General features: G+C 47.4%; 2 protein-coding genes and 1 pseudogene across 2 annotated transcripts in view; all 3 read right to left on the bottom strand.

Moving 5' to 3' along the window:
• The window catches only part of LOC102444446 (olfactory receptor 52R1-like), a 130,627-nt gene continuing 106,732 nt past the window's right edge, over positions 1-23,895 (bottom strand). The window contains exon 2 of the mRNA XM_075923373.1: positions 1-1,112. Coding sequence (XP_075779488.1) covers positions 32-991 — 960 coding nt within the window. The 5' untranslated portion in view covers positions 992-1,112 and the 3' untranslated portion in view covers positions 1-31. The remainder of the gene's footprint in view (positions 1,113-23,895) is intronic.
• On the bottom strand, positions 8,822-9,930 carry LOC142827747 (olfactory receptor 52E8-like). The gene has a single exon (XM_075923366.1). The coding sequence runs from the start codon at positions 9,825-9,827 to the stop codon at positions 8,889-8,891; it is 939 nt and encodes a 312-aa protein (XP_075779481.1). The 5' UTR covers positions 9,828-9,930; the 3' UTR covers positions 8,822-8,888.
• Positions 15,773-16,706, bottom strand: LOC142827745 (olfactory receptor 52E2-like; annotated as a pseudogene).

Below are 23,895 nucleotides of genomic sequence, written 5' to 3'. Positions count from 1 at the left end.
GCCAGCACTCCACATCAGTAAAGCCAGAGTCTTAGGAGAAAATTTTAGTCCCTTTATGAGTCAAGAGCTGGAGTAGCTTATTCCAGATCTGTTTGGTCCTCACACCATAGATGATGGGGTTCAGCATGGGGGGAACCAGGAGGTACACATTAGAAATGAAAACTTGGAAATAACGGGGCAAATTGTGACCAAAACGGGATGTCAGGGAGGCAAATAGAGTTGGGATGTAAAAGGCTAATATGGCACCAAGGTGGGAGCCGCACGTCCCAAAAGTCTTGATCCGGGCATCCTTTGAGGGAAGGTTGAAGATTGCCCTAAGGATCTGGATGTAGGACAGGGTTATGAAAAACACATCCAAGCCAATTCGACAGGATAACACAAAGAGGCCATAGTAACTACTGATGCGGGTGTCGGCACAGGCCAGGTTCACTACAGCTACGTGAGCGCAGAATATCTCAGCGATGATGTTGGTTTTGCAATATGGCCACTGCCTTGTCAGGATGGGATAGGGCAGTGCGAGAATGCTGCCACGCAACACAATGACCAGGCCAATCTTCACCACCAGAGAGTTTGTCAGGATGGTGCAATGTCTCAAGGGATGGCAAATGGCCACGTAGCGATCCAATGCCATGGCCACGAAGATCCCAGACTCAATTGCTGAGAAGCAGTGAACAATGTACATCTGGATGAGGCAGGCATTAAAATCGATCTCCCTTGAATTGAACCAGAAGATGCTCAGCATTTTGGGCAGGATGGATGTAGACAACACCAGGTCTGTGACGGCCAGCATGCAGAGGAAATAGTACATGGGCTCATGGAGACTGGCTTCCTTCTTCACAATAAATAGGATGGCTAAATTTCCCAAGATGACTATGGCGTACATGGCACAGAAGGGGATGGAGATCCAGACGTGGGCCGTCTCCAGGCCAGGAATGCCCAGTAAGATGAAGGTGGAGGGGTTCATGAAGGAAGTGGTGTTGGTCTCTGACATGGAGTGGCAGGGGGGATGCGATTCAACTCTGAGTCAGAACGTTGTCTCTTATTTGAACCAGATGCTCCGTGAAGTTTCTCTATAATCCCAGGGTCGAGGGCGATGGTCAAAGTGAAATTGCCTGGATGGAGACACGATGTGAATATGAGACACCACATACACTGTCCTCACAATCTGAAAAATGAGACTTTCACTATCCAGAGGCATGAATTATGAACAACACACCCTGTTAGTACCATGACTGAAGACGTCCATGCAGTGTGAAGCGACAGTCAAAAAAGCAAAAAGGATGTTAGGAATCATTACGAAAGGGACAGATAAATTCATGGAGGTTAAGTCCATTAATGGCTATTAGCCAGGATGGGTAAGGAATGGTGTCCCTAGTCTGTTTGTCAGAGGGTGGAGATGGACGGCAGGAGAGAGATCGCTTGATCATTACCTGTTTGGTTCACTCCCTCTGGGGCACCTGGCATTAGCCGCTGTTGGCAGACAGGATACTGGGCTGGATGGACCTTTGGTCTGACCCAGTATGGACATTCTTATGTTTTATGTGCATAAATAATTTCCACATATTATTGTGTGTGAAACATTAATAATCAACAGGGGGAAATACACCCCAGGGAAAAGACCTGGCCACAACTAATGGTTACTCGATGGAAACAATATTCAGAGTACCAGCCAATACAAAGACCGTGTTCGGATGCCTAAGGAAAGGGATGGACAAGTAGCTACTCTGGATATGAGTTGAAATTTGCTCACCTAGACTCTGTAAAGTAAATAGCAGATAGAATGGCAATTCTGAGGCAGGCTTTGAGAACGGGGGAGCTCTCATATGCAGCCAGACTGAGAAGTCTGGGGCAGATAAAAGAGAAGAAAATAAAAAATTGGAACTCATTACATTATTAAAACGGAGAAACCGAGACGAGTTCCTAATCAGCAATATCTATAGTGACTATTTGCTCCAAAGGAGGAAACGTTAGGCAGAGAAATTGTAATGAAAAATGGTATTTCTGAAAATATACAATTACATAGTCCAGAAAAGGGACAATTTGGCTAAAACCCCCGTTCAGAGGCTAAGTAAAGACAACATGTAAGGGAGCAAATGCACCATATAACACACTGGAGAAAAGAAAAATAGATACAAAGAAATACAAATAGGAAATGTTGAAAAGTGCTAAAGGACGTGACAGATATCAGGGAGAACCTTTTGCATAGTAAAGGATCAAAGAAGGGGGCTATTAAGTGTATCTGGAAAAAGGGATACCTTGGAAAAAATTTCGGGGCAGTTTCCAAAGTGTGAAAATCAACTTGATAACAGTGGAGAAAAAGTCAGTATGTTCAAGAATTTTTTTGTTTTGTTCTGCATTTGGAAAGAAGCACTTACCATGTACTCAGATTCCCTCACATGATGAGTATCAGAGGGGTAGCCGTGTTAGTCGGAATCTGCAAGAACAACAAGAAGTCCTGTGGCACCTTATAGACTAACAGATTTATTGGTGCATAAGCTTTCGTGGGCAAAGACTTGCTTCATCAGATGTATCTGGCGAAGCGGGTCTTTGCCCATGAAAGCTTATGCTCCAATAAATCTGTTCATTTATAAGGTGCCCCAGAACTTCTCGTTGTCCTCGCATGATGAAACGTTTCCCAATCCATTAGCTGAGGAAGGAGTTAAGCAGCATTGACAGTAGAACGTTACAGTTATGAACACCAGAATTATGAACCACACCTCTCATTCAGAGCCACAAGCAGTCCATTAGGTAGCAAGCAGAAGAGATCTCTTCCCCCTCAGAAAGGAGGGAAATACAAGACAGGTCTCTGTTACACATAAATTATTAACAACATAAGAGACCGTTCAAAATAAAAAAAAGATGGCTGTTGTCAGTGGTGGCAGAGGGCAGAATGAGGAACAACTGTCTCAAGTGGCAATGGGGGACTGTTAGGTGAGATATGGGGACAGGGGACTGGACTCGATGACTTCTCGAGGTCCCTTCCAGGCCTAGTTTTCTATGATTCTATGATATTAGGAAAAGCTATTTCCCTGGGAGGGTGGGGAAGCACTGGGATGGGAGTGGAATCTCCATCCCTAGACATGTTTAACGTCTTGACCAAGCCCTGGCTGGGATGACTGAGTTGGGTTTGTCCTGCTTTGGCCAAGGGGTTGGACTCGATGATTCTTGAGGTCTCTTCCAGCCCTGGTTTTCCATGATTCTAGATCACCTGAATGTTACCCTGTGCTGCAGAAACAGCTTGTGGCTCTAGGCAATGGGAAGAGATGCCCAAAAAAGTGTCACATTTTGCCAGCTGATACTGGAGCCAACTCATCCCTGTGGCAAGGGGCTATTACAGGCTGTGCGGAGCAGAAAGGATCCCAGACTTACTCTCTATCCTGTGTTGCTCTGGGTTCGTCGAGCAGGTTGAATCCTCAGCCAGCGATAGTTCCTGTGAGTTCTGATAACATCCAGCAGGCAGCCGGGTCACACGCCTCCCTCACCCAGCATCTGCAGCAGCGTCCCGCGCCGAGAGCCGGCACAGGGCTGTGCATGGTTATAACCCAGCTCTGGGCCATCCCAGTGGGTTCTCTCAGCCCGCAGAGGATACATGACCACCGGGATGGAAAAAGGCTGGAGACCAGCCTGTGAGGGCTTCTGGGCTAATTATCCAGCCTTAGGAGTAAACAACAATTAAGGGCCCTTCCCAAAGGACAAGGAGAACTCCTGGGCTCTGGGCTGAGGCAGGGAGGAATTGATTGTTCCACGCATTTGTGTTTATTTAACAATGATAATTGAACAGGAAGAAAAGGAGGGATATTGTCTGTGTCTCAAAAGGGTCTGATATGCTGTAAATGCCCAGGGTGTAAAGAGATCGATCTGGAGAAAGGTGACTAAGGACGGACACTAACACTTCGGCAGGCACATGGGGCTGTCACTAAGGGGTCAGAGACCCATGATTCTCACCAGTAACTCTCCTCACATTGTGCAGCACCTTTCATAGAATCCTAGAACAGTAGGACTGGAAGGGACCTCAAGAGTCATCGAGTCCAGTCCCCTGCCCTCATGGCAGGACCAAATACTGTCTAGACCATCCCTGATAGACAGTCATCTAACCTGCTCTTAAATATCTCCACAGATCGGGATTCCACAACCTCCCTGGGCAATTGATTCCAGTGTTTGACCACCCTGACAGTTAGGAACTTTTTCCTAATGTCCAACCTAAACCTCCCTTGCTGCAGTTTAAGCCCATTGCTGCTTGTTCTATCCTCAGAGGTGAACAAGTTTTCTCCCTCCTCCTTATGAGACCCTTTTAGATACCTGAAAACTGCTATAATGTCCCCCCTCAATCTTCTCTTTTCTAAACTAAACAAACCCAATTCTTTCAGCCTTCTTTCATAGGACATGTTCTCTAGACCTTTAATCATTCTCGTTGCTTTTCTCTGGACCCTCTCCAAGTTCTCCACATCTTTCTTGAAATGCGGTTCTCAGAACTGGACACTGTACTCCAATTGAGGCCTAACCAGCGCAGAGTAGAGCGGAAGAATGACTTCTCGTGTCTTGCTCACCACACACCTTGCTCAATAACCCCTAGATCCCTTTCTGCCGTACTCCTTCCTAGACAGTCGCTTCCCGTTCTGTGTGTGTGAAACTGATTGTTCCTTCCTAAGTGGAGCACTTTGCATTTGTCTTCATTGAAGGACACTGAAAAGATCTTGCAAAGGAAAGTGACTGTGAACAGAAACCCATAATACAGCTAAGCAGGGAGACATGAATTGTCCGAGGTCAGACAGATTGAGTGAAAGGGTCCCAGATAGACAACCGCGAGTCCTGACTCCCCTGCAGTACTCACAATCCTTCCATTTCATTCATTGAGTGGGAGGCAGAGGAAAAGCTGAAAGGAGGGGGAGGCTGAGCTGTCGCCATCCGCTCCAGGGTAATGTGAGGTTTCCAGATCTTGCTGGAGTTTGCGGGCTCCCTGCTCCTGGGAGATGTGAACTCCGGGTCTCCACTTCAGCCCACACATCACAGTCACTGGGGAGGCACTGGGGGGAGATCACACAAACAGGGTGTTTCTGTAGATGGGATGGAGCTGGGGCCTGTTCTGGAAACAGAGGCCTCACAATCTCCCCAAAATTGTGGTGGAACAAGGAGAGTCCTGTAGGAGAATACAGCCCAGATTTGTGTTTGGACTGGATTTATTCTGTCTGGCTTTGTCTACACTATGAGTTTTTTCCACAAGAGGCCATGGCCGTTTTGCTCAAAACCCCCTTCTTCCCCAAGATCCTTATGCCTGCCCCAGAGAAGTATTTAGAAATGGACATATTTAGAAATCCATGGGACTGGATCTAACGCATCCAAGGGAACGGAGGAAGTGCAGAGCCATTGGCCATTATCTTTGAAAACATGCGGTGATCTGGGGAGTTTGTGGAAAATTGGAAACAGGCAACCATCTCTGAAAAAGGTGAGCACAAAAATCCAGGGAACTACAGAGTGGTCGGCTTCACTTCAGTCCCCAGAAAAATCATGGGGGATCCATTGGAAGTTCTTGGAAGAGAGGAACAGGATCAGGAACATGGAACATGCCCACAGGCCGTCAGCGCTCCGGTGCAGGCAGGAGATCTTGGGGACAGGAGCATAATTCCCTTTAAATTGTGCACCTGCATGGCCACGTACAAGAAAGTTTAGGCCCGCCCACGTGGTATGCAGAGCCGAGCAGTAGCACTGACCACGCACTTTCCTGCTGGACCTACTGGAAGATGAGAGGTGGTGCTGGGTTCTGGCAGGGCCTTGTGGCGGGCAATTGACCCCGTTGTGTCCCGGCTGGAGCTGGGGTGCAGTGAGCCTGTCCCTGCTGAGGTATCTTTACCACTGCCCTGATTCCCCCTCCAGCAGTAGCTATGTGGCCCAGCTGCATGGCAGGCATCTGCCCCTGGTGAGCTAGGGTGTGGTGAGGCTGTTCTGGCTGGGGCAACCCCACTGTGGGTAGGGTTCCAGCTCTGGAGGCAGCCACGCTCGTATGAGTCCTGATATACCTTCTATAAAAGTGCAATGGCCCAACACTGTCTGGGGGTTGGATTTCTGAGATTTTAGAACTGCCCTCCCTCTTAAAAGGTGGTGGGGCTGTGGTGGACGTCACGAGTAAGGGTTTGTCGAGTTTCTGAGTCAGTCAATGTTGTAATGACGTGTGGGGTTAGTTCTGAAATAAGTGCACGGTATTCTGGGCAGACATGTCATGGTTCAGTGTTCCACTGCTCGTATCATGCACTCCTTGATATTTTGTCTACTGTAGGTCGGGACCAAGGCGTGAAGTTGTAATTGCAAATCTGGACTAGTGTCTCTTGAGGTTAAACCGTGGGATTTGGAAGTTTGCAATCCTAGGGATTGTGCCATGGAGTTATATAGAGAAAGAAGCTCTCCTTTGTCCTATTCTCACTTCAGCGGTGTCACCTCAGCACAGAGTCCAGGCAGGATCCACCATAAGTCACCCCGAGAGATCATCTAGTCCAGCTCGGGCAGGGTCCGGAAGAGGGCTATAAACAGGGGAAGTTGTCTACTGAGAATTTTGCAATATATTCTTTTTATTTGACTTCATACCAAAAGCATTTAAAGTCACACACCTTGTTCACCGTCCCTTCATTTGGTATTCTTTCCTCAAGATATCAGTTAACTTGGGTGCCACAGTGACACACAACCAAACACAGTGGCACACATCCAAACAAGCGCCCATGACTTCAGTGTTGGTGCGCAAGACAAAACTCACTCCGCTTGTGGATGGAACTCCTAGAGGGAACACTGAACTGCTGCAGAAGGAGCCCCACAGATTGTTAAACTCTCTAGGCTGTCAGATACATAGATGGAGGAGAAGGGTCCAGCGTTTGCCCCCAGCTCACCTCTTCCCCCAATCAGTCTTGTAGCTGAGAGAGCTCCCCAGATGGTCGAGGGATGGCTCAGGTCACCAGTGGATCCCTCTCAGAGTTTTGTGCTTGCCCCATCTCTCTGCTGGGGCCTCCCACTCTGAGGGCTGGAGAGCAGCCCCCACCCCACTTGTAGCAGGAGGGAAGCAGGGTAAAGGGAGACCCCAGTGTGGAGTGTTGACCACCTCGTGCCATTGCTCTGGCCTTGCTCCTCTGGGGTGTGTTATATACAGGGAGGCTATTGGTGGGTTGTGATCAGTGCAGCTGCAGCTCTTCCTGTTCCCTGGTCTCTGTCCAGCATCCACCTCGCCAGCTAACACAGGGGCTCAGCCTCCTGCCCTTCTCAGCTCTTGCCCTCCTGGCTTCCAAGCTGGGTCCTTGCACTGCCCCCGAGGCCTGATTCCCTGCAAACAGCTCCCAGCCCCTACTCATTGGGGGGATCCTGCCAGCTACAGGACGGCAGCAGGGAGGAACCAAAGAAAACTGAAAGCTAACAAAGCAGCAGCTCCCGTCCCAGCCGCAGAACAGAAGGAACCCAACCAGGGTGTGTGTGAAGTTGGGGACTATCCCACCTGGGCACCCCCGTATGCACCATGGCACCGAATCCCAGTGTGGTCTGTGCACGGGGGCCGTGGGAGGGGCCCTTCTGAAAGGCTCCATCTGCGGAACGTGAACAGCCTGTGCAGGGGCCTGAGCCGGCACCGCCTGGGCAGGTCTGGAGTCTAGCTCTGTCTGTGCTGCTGAAACGTGGGGAGGCTGAGAGCCCCCCGCCCGCCACCTGTCTGGTGTAGCAATGGGAAGGCCAAGGAACGGTGACGGTTTAGTGAGGGAATTCACACAAGCCCAAGGCCTACCTAGGAACTGTGAACAACAGAAACTCCCCAGGCAGCCCTGCACAATGGGAACGGCTCGGCCCCGGCCATTGCAAACAGGCTCCTGGTTAGTTGGAAGAAGATGCAAAAGGTGCAACCACATGATGATGGGTCCTCACTCTCCCTAGGACAACGCACCTGAGAGTAGGGGAGGGAAAAGGCTGAGTGGGGGGTAGTGACAGGCCTGGGCAATAAGGAAGCCTGCCTGAAAAAGCGAAGTTGCCTGTGCTGCCTAAATTGGGCGTGATGCTGCTCCCTTCAAATCCTCAATAGTGTTAGGCTGAGATTGTGGGTTTGTTTTATTTCTTATCAGAATCAAATGTCACCTCCCCGCAAAGCTCTCCATGTGTGGCGACTATGTCTATTGCGTCGGTTTCCCAGCACACTGCGCAGTGTCTGAACTGCTAAGGGGAAAGTCTCAGCTCATGAACAAGAGCTGCTGCACACCCACTTCCATTCTAGAAGGGGTGCACAAGGTTGCACATTCTTACTGGTCAGGTTTAAACCACGGCAGGGCAGAGCAGCTGTGGAGACTCTGAGGAACAGGGAGTGTTCTGGCTGTAGCCTCCCTGCTGTGGTTTTATGACCGACGTCCCACAGTATTCCGGAACACAGCTAGGGGAGCTGCCTACCTAGGAATACTGGCATGAGAAAAACTTGGTGGACGCTGCAGCTTGACATGTCTCTGTGCAAGAGGCAGCCCAATTGGAAGAGATCCAGGACCCAGCACTGCTTCAGCTCTAGGTGGCACCCAAAGGGACCCATCAAAGAGAAGATCCAAGCAGTGATGGGGAGCAGAAGAGGAGCAAACTACAAGGGTGGGGACGTGAAGGAGAAGAGATAATAGTGGCTGGGGCTCAAGAGGAGACATGGAGCAGGGTTCTGAGGAAACGGGTGGGGCAAGGGTGGTGCATTGGGTATCCAGTTACAATTAGAAAGGTGACCACTCTTTGCGTTGTACACAGATGGATTCCCCAGTATGTTATGCTGAGAAAACATGGTCAATTTAATCTTTCTTTGATTGGCCAGAGAGTGACTCAGGGAAGAGTGCCATGTCACCAACTAGTGCTCCACGGAGCTCTGGTTGAGAGCCACAACCACAGGAGAAAATTATAGTCCCTTAATAAGTAAAGGGCCGAAGCAGCCTGTCCCGGATCTGTTCGCTTCTCACTCCATAGATGATGGGGTTCAGCATGGGAGGAACCAGGAGGTACACATTGGAAATGAAACTGTGGAAATGAAGGGGCAAATTGTGACCAAAACGGGATGTCAGGGAGGCAAACAGAGTTGGGATGTAAAAGGCTAAGATGGCACCAAAGTGCGAGCCGCAAGTCCCAAAAGTTTTGAGCCGGGCGTCCTTTGTGGGGAGTCTGAAGATGGCCCTGAGGATCTGGATATAAGATAGAGTGATGAAAAACACATCTAGACCAATCCTACAGGACAGCACAAAGAGGCCGTAGTAACTACTGATGCGAGTGTCGGCACAGGCCAGTGTCACCACAGCCAAGTTCTCACAGTGGGTATGCAGGATGATGTTGCTTCTGCAGTATGGCCACTGCCTTGCCAGGATGGGATAGGGCAGTGCGAGAATGCTGCCACGCAACACAATGACCAGGCCAATCTTCATCACCAGAGAGTTTGTCAAGATGGTGGAATGTCTCAGGGGGTGGCAGATGGCCACATAGCGATCAAGTGCCATGGCCACGAAGATCCCAGACTCAATTGCTGAGAAGCAGTGTATGAAAAACATCTGGCTGAGGCATGCACTGAAACTGATCTCCCTGGAATTGAACCAGAAGTTTGCCAGAATTTTTGGCAGGGTGGATGTGGACAGGACCAGGTCGGTGACGGCCAGCATGCAGAGGAAATAGTACATGGGCTCATGGAGACTGGGTTCCTTCTTCACAATGAACAGGATGGCAAAGTTCCCCAAGATGACTACGATGTACATGATGCAGAAGGGGATGGAGATCCAGACATGGGCCGTCTCCAGGCCAGGAATGCCCAGCAGGATGAAGGTGGAGGGGTTGGTGAAGGTAGTTGTGTTGGAATCTGACATGAAGTGGGGGAGAATTAATTGAACTCTGAAGCAGAATGTTCTATCTGACTTGAATCAGAGGCTCCATGGATGTGCCCCGTGTCTAGGGCGATGGTCACAGTGAAATTGCCTGGATGGAGACAAAATGTGAACATGAGATACTACATTCACTACTGGAGGCTGTTCTCATGGGTGAAGGAGATTGTACTTTCTTCACATTCTGAAAAATTACAGTATACAGAGACATGAATTATGAACAAGACTCTATGAATTCTTGTTTGATGGTGCTCCATGCAGCAATAATTTCTATACATTAAGGTGTGCAAACCTTAATAGGCACCAGCAGGAAATACACCCCAGGGAAAAGACCTGGCCACAAGTGTTAGCAACTCCATGGAAACAACGGCTCATTCATGACACTGGTCACAACAAAGAACATGTTCAGATGCCTAAAGAAAGTGATGGAAAAATAGCTGCTTTGGTTATGTGCTCAGTTTCGCCAGGGAATAGCAGGTAGAATGGGAATTGTGAGGCAGGCTCTGAGATCGGGCGAGGTGTCATATACAGCTAGACTGAGAAGTCTAAGGAAAACAGAGGAAAGGAAAGTAAAAAATGGAACCTGTTACATTCCATTCTTATCGAGAAACTGAGAAGAGTTGCCAATCAGTAATATCTATAGTGACTAACTGATATGAAAGTGATGGGGGACATTATAGATATGAGGGAAAAACTTTGGTAGGGTTACGGATCAAAAATGGACGCTATTATTTGTAGTTGGGGGAAAAGATACCTTGGAAAATATTTTGGCCAGTTTCCATATGTTGAAAGGAAACTTGTTTACATCACAGTAAAGGTCAAAATGTTGAAGAAATTTGGTTCTGTATTTGGAAAGAATCCCTTACGATGTACTCAGATCACTTTACGTAATGAAATACATCCCAGTCCATTAGCTGGGAAGGTGTTAAACAGCATCTGCTGTAGAACCTTAGGGTATGTCTACACCGCAAGGCAAAAGGCAAATTAAGCTATGCAACTTCAGCTATGTCAACTTCATTTGGCTTTTGGTGCTGTCAACACAGCAGGAAGTCAAAGGAAGAACGCTCTTCCCTCAACTTCCCTTCCTCCTCGTGAAATGAGAGTTACCAGGAGTCGGAGTAACAAGTCCTCCAGCTCGAAATTATTTTGAAATAAAGGCTTGCAGTGTAGATGCACACTATGGGTACGTCTAAAGTACATGGCTCCATCAACGGAGCCATGTAGATTTGTTGTTTTGGCAAAGGCAAATGAAGCCGCGATTTAAATGATCGCGGCTTCATTTAAATTTACATGGCTGCCGCGCTGAGCCGACAAACAGCTGATCAGCTGTTTGTCCGCTCAGCGCACTAGTCTGGATGTTCCCCTGCCGAAATCAAAGCCCTTTGTCAGCAGTCCCGGTAAACCTCATCCCATGAGGAATAACGGGGCTGCCGACAAAGGGCTTTGATGTCGGCAGGGGAGCGTCCAGACTAGCGCGCTGAGCGGACAAACAGCTGATCAGCTGTTTGTCGGCTCAGCGCGGCAGCCATATAAATTTAAATGAAGCCGTGATCATTTAAATCGCCGCTTCATTTGCCTTTGCCTATGTGTCTAATCTCCATGCCTCTGATGACAGAGGCATGTAGTCTAGACACAGCCTATGTTATTTCAGAATAACTCCAGTGTAGAGTTACGAACACCGCAATTATAAACTGACCAATTAACCACACATCTCATTCAGAACCAGAAGTGGGCAACCAGGCAGAAAGAAGCAGAGGCCTTATTTGACTCAGAAAGGAGGCTAGTATAGTACTATCTCTGTTAAACATAATTGTCAAAAAATAAGTGAATATTCAAAATAAAAATGTTTGACAGGATTAGGAAACAATGAAAATGTGGAATGGGATATTTTTATAAAAAAGTCTAGGAGTGTTATTAATGTGAATCAGCAACATGGTATCTGTAAAACTGGTCATATCAAACGAATCCTTCTCATTCTGTGGTTCTTTGATTCTAGAGTATAAGACCCTGATGTGAACCAGCCCGGAGTGACATGCAAAACATCGGGCTCGATGTAGGGGTAACTGGGTGAAATTTAATTGCCTGTGGTACACAGAAGATCTTATGGATGATCTTATGGTCTCTTCTGACTTTAAATTCTATGAATCTATTGGTAAAGAAAGTAGATCAGGCATTTATAGTTACTGTGTCACATAAAACAAGAGTAAGTGAACATACAATTCCATTGAATGTTTAAACATATAACACCGATAAAAGAAAATTGCTTATACAATCCAGATCTGGCCTGCAGAACTTCATTACACAGACTTTAGTGAAGTGAAGAACTTAGCTGAATGGGATTCCCTAAGGGATTTGCAATTGGAAGAGGGTTGATGGCATCACCTTTAGTTAAAAGCCATCCATCACTTTCAAGGAGAATAGTTCTATTTCAACAATGAGTCCTGTGGCACCTTCTAGACTAACAGATGTATTGGAGCATAAGCTTTCGTGGGCAAAGACCCATTTCGTCAGATGCATGAGAGGAGGGGTAGCCGTGTTAGTCTGGATCTGCAGAAGCGACAAGGAGTCCTGTGGCACTTTATAGACTAACAGATGTCATGCATCTGACGAAGTGCGGTCTTTGCCCACAAAAGCTTATGCTCCAATACATCTGTTAGTCTCGAAGGTGCCACAGGACTCCTTGTTGCTTTTGCAGATCCAGACTAACATGGCTACCCTTCTAGTTCTATTTCGGTAGCTTACAAGTTTTCCAAACTTCAGCTTTGGGAATGAAAACTCCTACACTGTGACTGCTTTCAGTTGAATAGTTAGGGTTTTTTGGGAGGTTTTCTTTGTTTGTTTTTAAAGATTCAGGCATAACCGTTCAGGTGACTAATGAATAAAGCTATGAGAAATTATGTATTCATCATACTGTTCCCACGAGAAACCCTTCCACTTGCATGGTTTTCAGGAGACACAAGGCAGGTAATGGTCCCAGTCCCCACACCTCCAGTTAAGGACCAGAGACATGAGATTCAAGAGGAGGGTGGGTCAGTCTATTTGTATTAACACACAGCTGGCTTTTCAGGTCTTTATTCAATATTATTCAGGGGAAATTTCTCACAGTGGGTCCTGGGTAAAATAAGAGTCATGACCTGAGAATTGGGACCTGTATTTTGCTACTAAGAGGCTAAGTACTGGTTTTTAACTCTAGTTTCTTAACTGCAGGTTAGGAACATTTAGAAAAGCTGGTAGTACACAAATTCATGGGGCCAGATGTAATGCATCTGAGGGTGTTGAGGGAGTTCGCTGATGGGATTGAAGAGCCATCTTTGCAAACTTGTGGTTATTAGAGGAGGCCCCAGATGAATGGAAAAAGGCAAATATAGTGCCCATCTTTAACATGGGAAGAAGTAGAATCTCAGGACCTACCGACCAGTCAGCCTCACTTCACTCACCAGAAAAATCATGGAGGGGATCCTCAAGGAATCCATTTTGAAGCACTTGGAAAAAGGAAAAGTAATTAAAAATAGTCAACATGGATTTACCAAGGGCAAGTCATGCCTCAACAACCGGATTGCATTCTATGATAATGCAGCTGACTGTATGGATATGGGAAAGGTGGAGAATGTGAAACACTTTAACTTTACCAGAGCTTCTGATACAGTCGCCCACAGTATCCTTGCCAGTAAGTTAAGGATGTCTGGGTTAGATAAATGGAATGTAAACTGGCTAGAAAGCTGGCTAGATCATTAGGTTCAACGGGTAGCGATCAACAGCTCAATGTCTGCTTGGTGGTCGGTATCAAGCAGAGTGACCCAAGGGTTGGTTCCAAGGCTGGTATTGTTCAACATCTTTATTAATGAGCTCAATGGGGGGATGGATTGCACCCTCAACAAGTTTGCAGATGACATGAAGCTAGGGGGAGAGGTAGATATGCTGAAGGGGAGGGATAGGATCCAGAGTGACCTACACAAATTGGAGAGTTGGGCCAAAAGAAATTGGATGAGGTTCAGGAAGGACAATGCAGAATCCTTCACTTGGGATGGAAGAACCCCAACCACTGCTACAGTCTGGGGACCAACTGGCTAAGCAGAAAGTCCAGCACAGGGAACCAAAAATGATTCGGGTGCTGGAGCAAATGACTTATGAGGAGAAGCTGAGGGATTTGGGCTTATTTAGTTTACTGAATAGAAGAATGATAGCTGCCATCAAATACCTGAAGGTTAGTTCCACAGAGGATGTTCTCAGTAGTGACAGGTGATAGAACAAGGACCAATGTTCTCAAGTTGCAGTGGGGGAAAGTCTAGTTTTGATATTAGGAAAAACGTTTTCATTGGTAGGGTGGGGAAGCACTGGGATGGGTTCCCTAGGGAGGGGTGGCATCTCCATTCCTAAAGGTTTTAAGTCCCAGCTTGACAAAGCCCTGGCTGGGTTGATTTGGTTGGGGCTGGTCCTGCATTGGGCAGGGGGTTGGACGCGATGACTCCCGCAGTCTTTACCAATCTTATGATTCTATAATTCTATGATTCTATGAAACCTGAATGACGCCCATTGCTACTGAAATGGGGTGAGGCTCTAGGTAATGGGAAAGGATGCCCAGAAAAGAGTCACCTTTTGCCTACTCATGCCAATATCCCTGTGGCAAAGGGATATTAACAGGCTGCACAGAGAAGAAAGGATCCCAGACTTACTCTCTATCTTATGATGCTCTGGATTTATTGAGCTCCTCAGCCCGAGTCGGGTACCTGTGATTTCTGAGAGGGGTGTGTCTTCCCTGGGAGCCCCCTCAAGTAGACTTGTCACATGTCTCTCTTGCCAAGCATCTGCAGCATCGTCCCACACCGAGAGCTGGCACAGAGCTGTGCACCGTTATTAATATAGCTCTGGGCAATCCCAGTGCGGTTCACTCAGCCCCTCGTGGATAAGTGAGCATTTGGATGGAAAAAGGCAGGAGACCAGCCTGTCTGGGCCTCTGGGCTATTTATTCAACATAAGAGTAAACACTAGTTAAGGGCCCTTCCCAAAGGGAGAGGAGAACTCTTGGGCTCCTAGCTGAGTCAGAGAGGAATTGGCTGCTCTGTGCATTTGAGTATATTTAAAAACGATAGGAGATTAGGAAGAAAATGAAGGATAATGTATATGACCCCTTTGTAAATGCCCAGGATGTAAACAGATCGATCTGGAGAAAGGTGACTAAAGACAGACACTAACACTTTCTGCAGGCACACAGGGGTGACAGTAAGGGATGAGAAGTCAATCATTCTCCTCAGTAACTGTCATCACTTTGTGCAGCACCTTTCTCTGAAGGGCACTGACAAGATCTTGCAATGGAAAGTGACTGAATAGAAACCCATAATACAGATAAGCAGGAAGACATGAATTGGCCAAGGTCAGACACATTGAGTGGAAGGGTCCCAGAGAGAACCCCGGGAGTTCCGACTCCTCTGCAGGTCACAGAATCATAGAATACTAGGACTGGAAGGGACATCGAGAGTCATCGAGTCCAGTCCCCTGTCCCCATGGCAGGACCAAATACAGGCTGGGGCCGAAGGATTTGAAGTGTGGGAAGGGGACTCAGGTCAGAAGGATCAGGGTGTGGGTGGGAATTCGGGTGCAGGAGGAGGCTCAGGGTTGGGGTGTAGGTTCTGGGAGAGAGTCAGGGTATGTCTATACTGCCACCCTCGTTCGAACTAGGATGGCTAATGTAGGCATTCGAAGTTGCAAATGAAGCCCGGGATTTAAATATCCCGGGGTTCATTTGCATCTTGCCAGGCACCGCCATTTTTAAATCCCCCTTAGTGCGGACTGCGTGACCGCGGCTACACACGGCACGGAGTAGGTAGTTCGAATTAGGCTCTCTCACAGCACCAGGAGAAAATTTAAGGACCCTGGAGGAGATAAGAGCTTTTCCCGGATCTGTTTGGTCCTCACCCCGTAGATGATGGGGTTTAGCATGGGGGGCAATAGGAGGTAGATGTTGGCCATGAGAATGTGGAAATACAGGGCCACATTCTGGCCAAACCTGTGTGTCAGGAAGGAGAAGAGACCTGGGATGTAAAAGGCTAAGACAACACAGAGGTGGGAGCTGCAGGTTCCAAATGTTTTGAGCCGGGCGTCCTTTGTGGAGAGGTGAAAAATGGCCCTGAGGATTTGAGTGTAGGACACAGCAATAAAAAACACGTCCAGGCCGGTAATGAAAAATGCCACAGAGAGGCCGTAGTAATTACTGATGTGAATGTCAGCACAGGCCAGCTTCACCACGGCGATGTGCTCACAGTAGGAGTGGGGGATGATGTTGGTTCTGCAATATGGCCACTGCCTTGCCAGGAAGAGATGGGGAATAAGGAGCACGCTTCCACGCAGAGCCACAGCCAGGCCAATCTTGGTCACTACAGGGTTTGTCAGGATGGTGGAATGTCTCAGGGGATCACAGATGGCCACGTAGCGATCAAAAGCCATGGCCACGAAGATCCCAGATTCTATCACAGAGAAGCAGTGAACAAAATACATCTGGGTGAGGCAGGCACTGAACCTGATCTCCCTGGAATTGAACCAGAAGATGCTCAACATTTTGGGCTGGATGGATGTAGACATGATCAGATCAGTGATGGCCAGCATGCAGAGGAAATAGTACATGGGCTCATGGAGGCTCGGCTCCCTCTTCACGATTAATAGGATGGTGATGTTCCCCAAGAGGGTTATGATGTACATGGTGCAGAAGGGGATGGAGAGCCAGACATGTTTCCCCTCCAGGCCAGGGATGCCCAGCAAGATGAAGGTGGAGGGGTTGGTGAAGTCAGTGGTGTTGGAATCTGGCATGAAGTAAGGGAGGTGTCCAACTTTGAGATGGATGCCGAGGTTCTGGGGTGATGTTCATAGAACAAATGCCTGGATGGAGAGACAATGTTAATATCAGAGGGGTAGCCGTCTTAGTCTGGATCTGCAAAAGCAACGAGGAGTCCTGTGGCACCTTATAGCCTAACAGATTTATCAGAGCATAAGCTTTCAGGTGTAAAGGCCTACTTCGTCAGATGCATAATCTTAATATGAAACACTTCCTGTTAGATATCTTCAAGTCACCATGGTCTCCTGAAATATATCCTAGAATATCAAGGATTCAGAGGAGAATATATCCAAGCCATTTAACTATTATCTTTGAAAAATCATTGAAGTTGGGAAAGAAGACTTGTAAAAGTCTTATAGGGTATGTCTACACTATGGGATAAGGTCAAATTAAGATATGCAACTTCAGCTATGTTTATTGCATAGATGAAGTTGAAGTACTGTACCTTAACTTTCTACACTGTAAGAAGTCGAAGGGACTTCAACAACAAAGGACAGGGAAACATTCTTTATGAGGGAAGATTAAAAGAACTGTATAAAAGAATTTGTATAATGTAGAAAAGGGGACAGTGCATGGGGACTAAAATGTTATTACAAGACAGAGGGAGAAAAATTATTCTGCATAGTTTGAGATAATAGGACAAAAATAATAGGCTTAAATTTCAGTAAATGAGGTTTAGGTTGGGCATTAGGGAAATCTTTCTAACTCTCAGGTGTTTAAGCACTGGAATACATTGTCTGGAGTAGTTGTGGAATTTCCATCTCTGGAGATTTTTAAAAGGTGCTGACCCAGAGGACCAGGAGTGCAGGGCGCTGGACTTGATGACCACTCGAGATCCCTTGCAATGCTTTGATTCTGTGACTCCATGAAATGTCAGGAATAAGTTCCTGGCTGTAAGAACAGGAGTGCATTGGAAGACACCCCTCTAGATATTGTGGATACTCCTTTGCTGGAGGTTTTTCAAAGGCTGGATAGTTTAGACAAAAAAAAATCCTGTATCTTAGCAGGGAGGAGACCAGGCAACATTAATAAGCCCTTGAAACGTGGTTTTATGATACTATAAGGCAAAATCCTGATGTAGACCAGGTTTTAATCAAACATGGAATCATAGAATCATTGAATCACAAAATCCCAGGGTTGGAAGAGACCTCAGGAGTCATCGATTCCAACCCCCTGCCCAAGGCAGGACTGACCCCAACTGTATCATCCCAGCCGGGACTGTCAAGCCAGGACTTAAAAACCACTATGGAGGGAGATAAAGGTGTTACAAGGGCAATATTTAATCTTCTGTCATATGCAGGAAATCAAACTGTATGAATTCCTTCTCAGATTAAACTCTATGAATCAATTGATAATAAAGTAGAGCTGGCATTTATGTTTATCCTGTCTCTCAACACATGCACAAGGAAATATTCAATTACATGAAATGTGGAGTATATAAAATTGATGAAAGACAACTGCTTACACAATCCATATTTGGCCTGTGTAACTCCTTGCCACACACATTAATGGAGCAAAGAGCAGAGGTGAATGGGGCTTACAAATAGATTGCTCTCTCTATGCAGGACTGGTTGCCCTAACTGTAGTGAAGGCTGCCTGAAACATTCCACTAGAATATCTCATTTTCACTTGCCTAGACCTTTGCCAAACTTTCCCTGTTTGCATTCAAGTTTCCCATGTTGGGTGTTTGCTTCTACCAGCATTTCTTAGAAAGTCATAGACTCTTAGAGCCGGAAGAGACCTCCGGAGGCCATCGAGTCCAGCCCTTTGCCCAAGGCAGGACCAATCCCAACTAAGTCTGAGACATAACAGCTCAGGTGACTTCTGAAATGAATCTAGGAGAGAAATCATTTTGCTCAGGCTGAAAGATTCTCACAATTGTTCCAGAGAAGAGCCCTAGCACTGCTGTGCTTTCTGGGAGATACAAGTTAGATAACAGCTCGGCCACCGTTAGCGGCCAAAGCCCCGGAATACCAGAGAGGGATGACAAGCTCTGTGCATTAACACAAAGCTGGCTCCTGAGCTCTTTACTGCAGGACATACAGATTTTGGGGGGCTGGGGGATGTCAGACAGGGAGGCACAGCAAACAGGGACATTTTAGCTCATGATACCGGAGCAAACTCACTGCTTTTGCAAGAGCTCTGGGATGATGAATGCCTGTGCAGAACAGAAAGGATCACAGATGTATGAACTGTCCCTTCAATCCCATGCTGCAGTGGGTTTGTGGAACAGGTGGATTCCTCAGCAGGAGCTGGTACCTGTGAGTTCTGAGAGGGACGTGTCTTCCCTGGGAATCCCCTTTAAAGTAGTCGTGTTCCGCACCTCTCTCAGCCCAGCGTCTGCAGCAGCGTCCCACGCCGAGAGCCGACGGAGGGGTATGCTCTGTTTCGAAGACAGCTCTGTGCAGCTCCAAGGGGAAAAATGGCCTTTGGCTATGAACAGGCTGCATAGAAGCCTGTCTGTGCTTCTGGGCTATTTATCCAACCTGAAGAGCAAATAGTCATTAAGGAACCTTCCCAAAGGAAATGAGAACTGCTGGGCTTTGGGCTGAGTCAGAGAGGAATTGGCTGCTCTATGCATGTGTGTAACCTTAACAATTATAGATCATTAGTAAGAAAACTAGGGACACCGCCTAGTCCCCACAAGGCCCCAGGCACTGAAAATGCCCAGGTAGGATAAGTAGGCAGTAGACAGAGAGATCTGGAGACAGAAGACTGATTGAAGACACAATCTCCATACACAAAGGCTATGTCTACACACACGGCTTCTTGGGCAAGTAATATGCAAATGAGGCTAAGAGTGGAATATCGCCGAGCCTCATTTGCATACCTAATAAGCCACCATTTTTTTCAGAAGAGGCTCTTTTGCAAGAAGGAGCATCTACACTGCCCCTTCTTGCGCAAGAAAAACCCTCGTGCGCAATGCCGTTACACCTATTACTTGAGAGGAAGAACGGCATTGCGCAAGAGGGTTTTTCTTGCGCAAGAAGGGGCAGTGTAGACGCTCCTTCTTGCGTAATAGCCTTTTCTGAAAAAAATGGTGGCTCATTAGGTATGCAAATGAGACTTGGTGATATTCCACGCTTAGCCTCATTTGCATATTACTTGCGCAAGAAGCCACGAGTGTAGACACAGCCAAAGGGTTGTTGCTAAGGGATCAAATCTAGGGATGTGAATGACACGCTGACTATTCAACTTAAGTAAACGTTTGTCGGACAGTCCACATAGGAGTTGACTAGTCGCTTATCCCCCCTTGCTGTCTATATTAGAAAGAAGCAGTAGGAAAGGAGAGGGGGTGCTTCAAAGTGGCAGCACCACGAGAAGGTGGGCTCCATAGGCTCCATGCGGTGCTGACACTTTGAAATGCCACGTGCAGCCCAGGGTCGGGCAGCATGCAGTGTTTCAAAGCAGCAGGGCCACGTGGAGCCTGGGGTCATCTTGGGACTCCCAGCTCCTCTTGGCCCTTTGCTCCCTGCAGCGCTTTGCCTTTGTATTACAGGAAGAGTGCCGGGGCTGTTGCTACACTTCAAAGGCCGAGGTGCACTTATCGAGCAACTGAATTTTTGATGCAAATTGCACTGACTATTTGATTAGTCAATTCATCTAAATTGAACATTCCTAATCAAATCTCAGTAATTTTCATCAGTCACTATAATCAAAATGTGTGGCAGCTTTCATTGATGGATATTGAAAATGCCCAGGAAAGGAAAGTCACCGTGAACGTATCCCCATTAGAGAGACATGGGATGATAGGAATTATTATAGAGAACTTTCTGAGTGTCTGGCTGGTGAGTCTTGCCCACATGCTCAGGGTTTAGCTGATCGCCATATTTGGGGTCGGGAAGGAATTTTCTTCCAGGGTAGATTGTCAGAAGCCCTGGAGGTTTTTCGCCTTCCTCTGTAGCATGGGGCACAGATCACAGCTGGAGGTTTCTCTGCATTTTGGGGGTCTTCAAACTATTTGAAAGCTTCAATATCTGAGATCTAGGTGAGAGAATTATTCTAGCAGTGGGTGGGTGAGATTCTGTGGCCTGCATTGTGTAGGGGGTCAGACTAGATGGTCCCTTCTGACCTTAAAGTCTATGAGTCTATGACATACAAACTGAACTCTAGGGAGAGGCTTCTTGGCCAAGGTCTCATAGGGTGTGTCTAGACTACATGGCTCCATCGACGGAGCTATGTAAAGTAGTTTACTCGACATAGTCAATGAAGTGGGGATTTAAATAATCCCCACATCATTAAAATAAAAATGGCCGCCATGCTGTCCCGACAATCAGTTGATCCGGCATAGACTGGCAGTCTAGACACGATGCAGTTGACAAGGGAAGCCTTTGTCAAGTGCTCTGATAAACCTCATTTCATGAGGCATATTGACGCGGTCAACAAAGGCATCTCTTGTTGACCGTGCTGCGTGTAGACTGCCGCGCTGTGCCGGATCAGCTGATGGTTGGCACAGCACGATGGCCATTTTTATGTTAATGACATGGGGATTATTCAAATCCCTGCTTCATTGACTATGTCGAGTAAATTCTGTCTGTCGACAGAGCCATGTAGTCTAAACACACCCGCAGAGCCTCAGTGGCAGGATGACAGACAGAACCCAAGAGTCCTGACTTCCCTGTACCCACGGTCTCTCCGTCACACGAAGAGGAAAATGGACTGCGACTCTGGCAGGGCTGTTCATAGCTGGGATACAGAGGGCAGGGTGGGAGAGGCCTCAGCCTTCACCATCCTCTCAAGGCAAATCTGAGGTTTCCAAAAGTAGCAGGAGTTTGTGACAGGGACATTAAAGCTCATGACACTCAACAAACTCAGTGGTTTGGAAGAGCTCTGGGATGATGAATGCCTGTGCAGAGCAGAAAGGATCATAGACTTATGAACTGTCCCTTTACTCCCATGCTGCACTGGGTTTGTGCGACAGGTGAATTCCTCAGCAGGAGCTGGTACCTGTGAATTCTGGGAGGGACGTGTCCTCCCTGGGAATCCCCTTTAAAGTAGTCGTGTTCCGCACCTCTCTCAGCCCAGAGTTGGCAGCAGCATCCCATGCCGAGCGCTGGCGCAGGGACAGCTGTGAGATGTGCACGCTGGGAGCCAATGTCCATCGCCAATCAGGACATGTCTGCACTAGGGAGTTATTTTGAAGTATCAAAGTGAGCATCCACACAGAAATCTCGTTATTCCGAAATTATTTCGATATAACGGGCTTGTTATTTCAAACGAGTAACCCCTTTTGTGATGAGGAGTGACTGCAATACCTGGCAATGGTGATGACGTAATGCTGCTGTTCATTGTCTCATGTCACACAGCCACTCAGGAGAGTGTTGGGGACTGGACCCCAGAGTCCTGCCATTCACACTAGCCATCAGGTTTGAGTTTCACACACTGTGCGATCGCACTAAAGTGATCTCAGATGAGCTGCAGGACAACCCACTGCTCAGTGATTATTCCCTAAGTATTTTAGAAGAACTAGAAGGTTATTCCTGATATTCGCTAATCAATGGAGAGCAACAGCACAATTCCCCAACCGGATGCATTATTCCGGCTGGTTCATCAACATCCACAGTCTCCTCATTGCTACTAGACCCCATTTCACCCAGGGAAAGAACAAACAGCAAAGTGGGAAAAAAATTCTCCCACCTTAACCTAATCTGTGTCTATACTACGATCCTCTTCCACAAGAGGAAATTGAAATGGAGAGCTCGTTTGCATATGTTGCACTCTCATTTGCATTTCCTCCTCAGATCCCTTTTGCACAAGTGGTTTTTGTGCAAAAAACTACGGTGTAGACGGCTTCTTTTTGTGCAAAAAAACCCTTTTTTGAAAGAGCTTCAAGGAAGAACGGCTCTTGTGCTAAAGGCGGTTTTTGCGCAAAAAAGGAGCCGTCTACACAGGACTTTTTTGTACAAAAACCTATTGAGCAAAAGGGATCAGAGGAGGAAATGCAAATGAGGGTGCGACATATGCAAATGAGCGCTCCATTTCATTTCCTCTTGCGGAAGAGGATCGTAGTATAGATGCAGCCCTACTGTGTCCATGCCCAGAGTTTAGCTGGCACCAGACGGATCGGGCTGACTAGCTACCAAACGTCTCTGAGGTTCTGACCTTCTCCACAGGGGCCTCTGCCTTGTACTCAAATTGTAAGTAGGAAAGGCAGGAATTCTTAAGTGGAGCCTCCTCACACTCACGTTCATCAATCTGAATTGTCTCCCAGGCCTCAAGGGACACTGGCAAAGCCATGGGGAGTCCTTGAGGTTGCCCCTGCCCTGCAGCCTGTCCCACCGGACTGTTACCGTGGTCTCTCTGTGAGGTCACTGCCTCCCAAGCTCCTTCAACCAATACGCTGAAGTCTTGCAAAAGACCCTTGTGATGTCACGCCTACAGAGCCAATGTCCTGCTACTGGCCAGAGACTTTACATGTTTGAGCTGCTCCCCTTGTGTCACCTTTACACCTAGGGAGCAGGCAGGCTACATATGAAAAGAGCAGAGGCTGCTCGATGTGCCGCACTGAGGTTTACATAGATTTGCAGCCTGTAAGGCCACAAGGGACGGTTAGCTCCTCTAATCTGACCTTGCTCCCTCCTCCCTGTGCACATCCCAAGTCTTCTGTATGGTGTAGTAATGAGTTCTGGACCAAAGCACACTCCAGACAGGCATCTAGTCCTCTCTGGGACACATCCAGTGACGGAGAAACCCCCAATTCCCTTGTCAGTTTGGAGGAAACCCATGTAGTGATGGGAAGGAAATAGACCATAAGGTCCCACTTTTGAGTGTGTCATAACACACATACACAACAGAACGGCACTAAGGTTTTACAGGCACCCTTAATACGGGTGTTTCCTAATGCTTGAAGTTCTGGTCACCTCGTAGTTCTTTGTACTTAGGGAACAATTATGAGATGGGTTATATTCATTTATTTTTTCATTTTGAGCCTCTCTCCCAAGTTGCAGCCTGGAGCCGGCTTCCTACTGAGCTCTCTGTCTCACCAGCCTAGGCTCCCTGGCACACTAAGCTGCTGCAAGAAAGTGCAAACCACCCCCAGCCTTGCTCTCATACAAACATTTACACAGGTAGGGACACACCCAGCTGCAGCTGCATGGCTGCTTCTCCCCCGCTCCAGAGTCTACAACCCTAAAGCTCCAGCATCTTTCTCTGGTGAGAAACCCGACCAGTCTACATTTATTACCCAGTCTGCCCCTCCCTCAATGTGGAGAGTAGTATGCACCAGGT

Source organism: Pelodiscus sinensis, chromosome 1, assembly GCF_049634645.1.
Source record: "Pelodiscus sinensis isolate JC-2024 chromosome 1, ASM4963464v1, whole genome shotgun sequence".
In the NCBI taxonomy this organism is placed as follows: Eukaryota; Metazoa; Chordata; order Testudines; family Trionychidae; genus Pelodiscus; species Pelodiscus sinensis.
The sequence above is the reverse complement of the archived record's forward strand: the minus strand, read 5'-3'. Positions and strand labels throughout refer to the sequence as shown.

Bases quoted from the DNA above. Each gene is read 5' to 3' on its own strand.
- LOC142827747 (XM_075923366.1), bottom strand. From the start codon at position 9,827: ATGTCAGATTCCAACACAACTACCTTCACCAACCCCTCCACCTTCATC.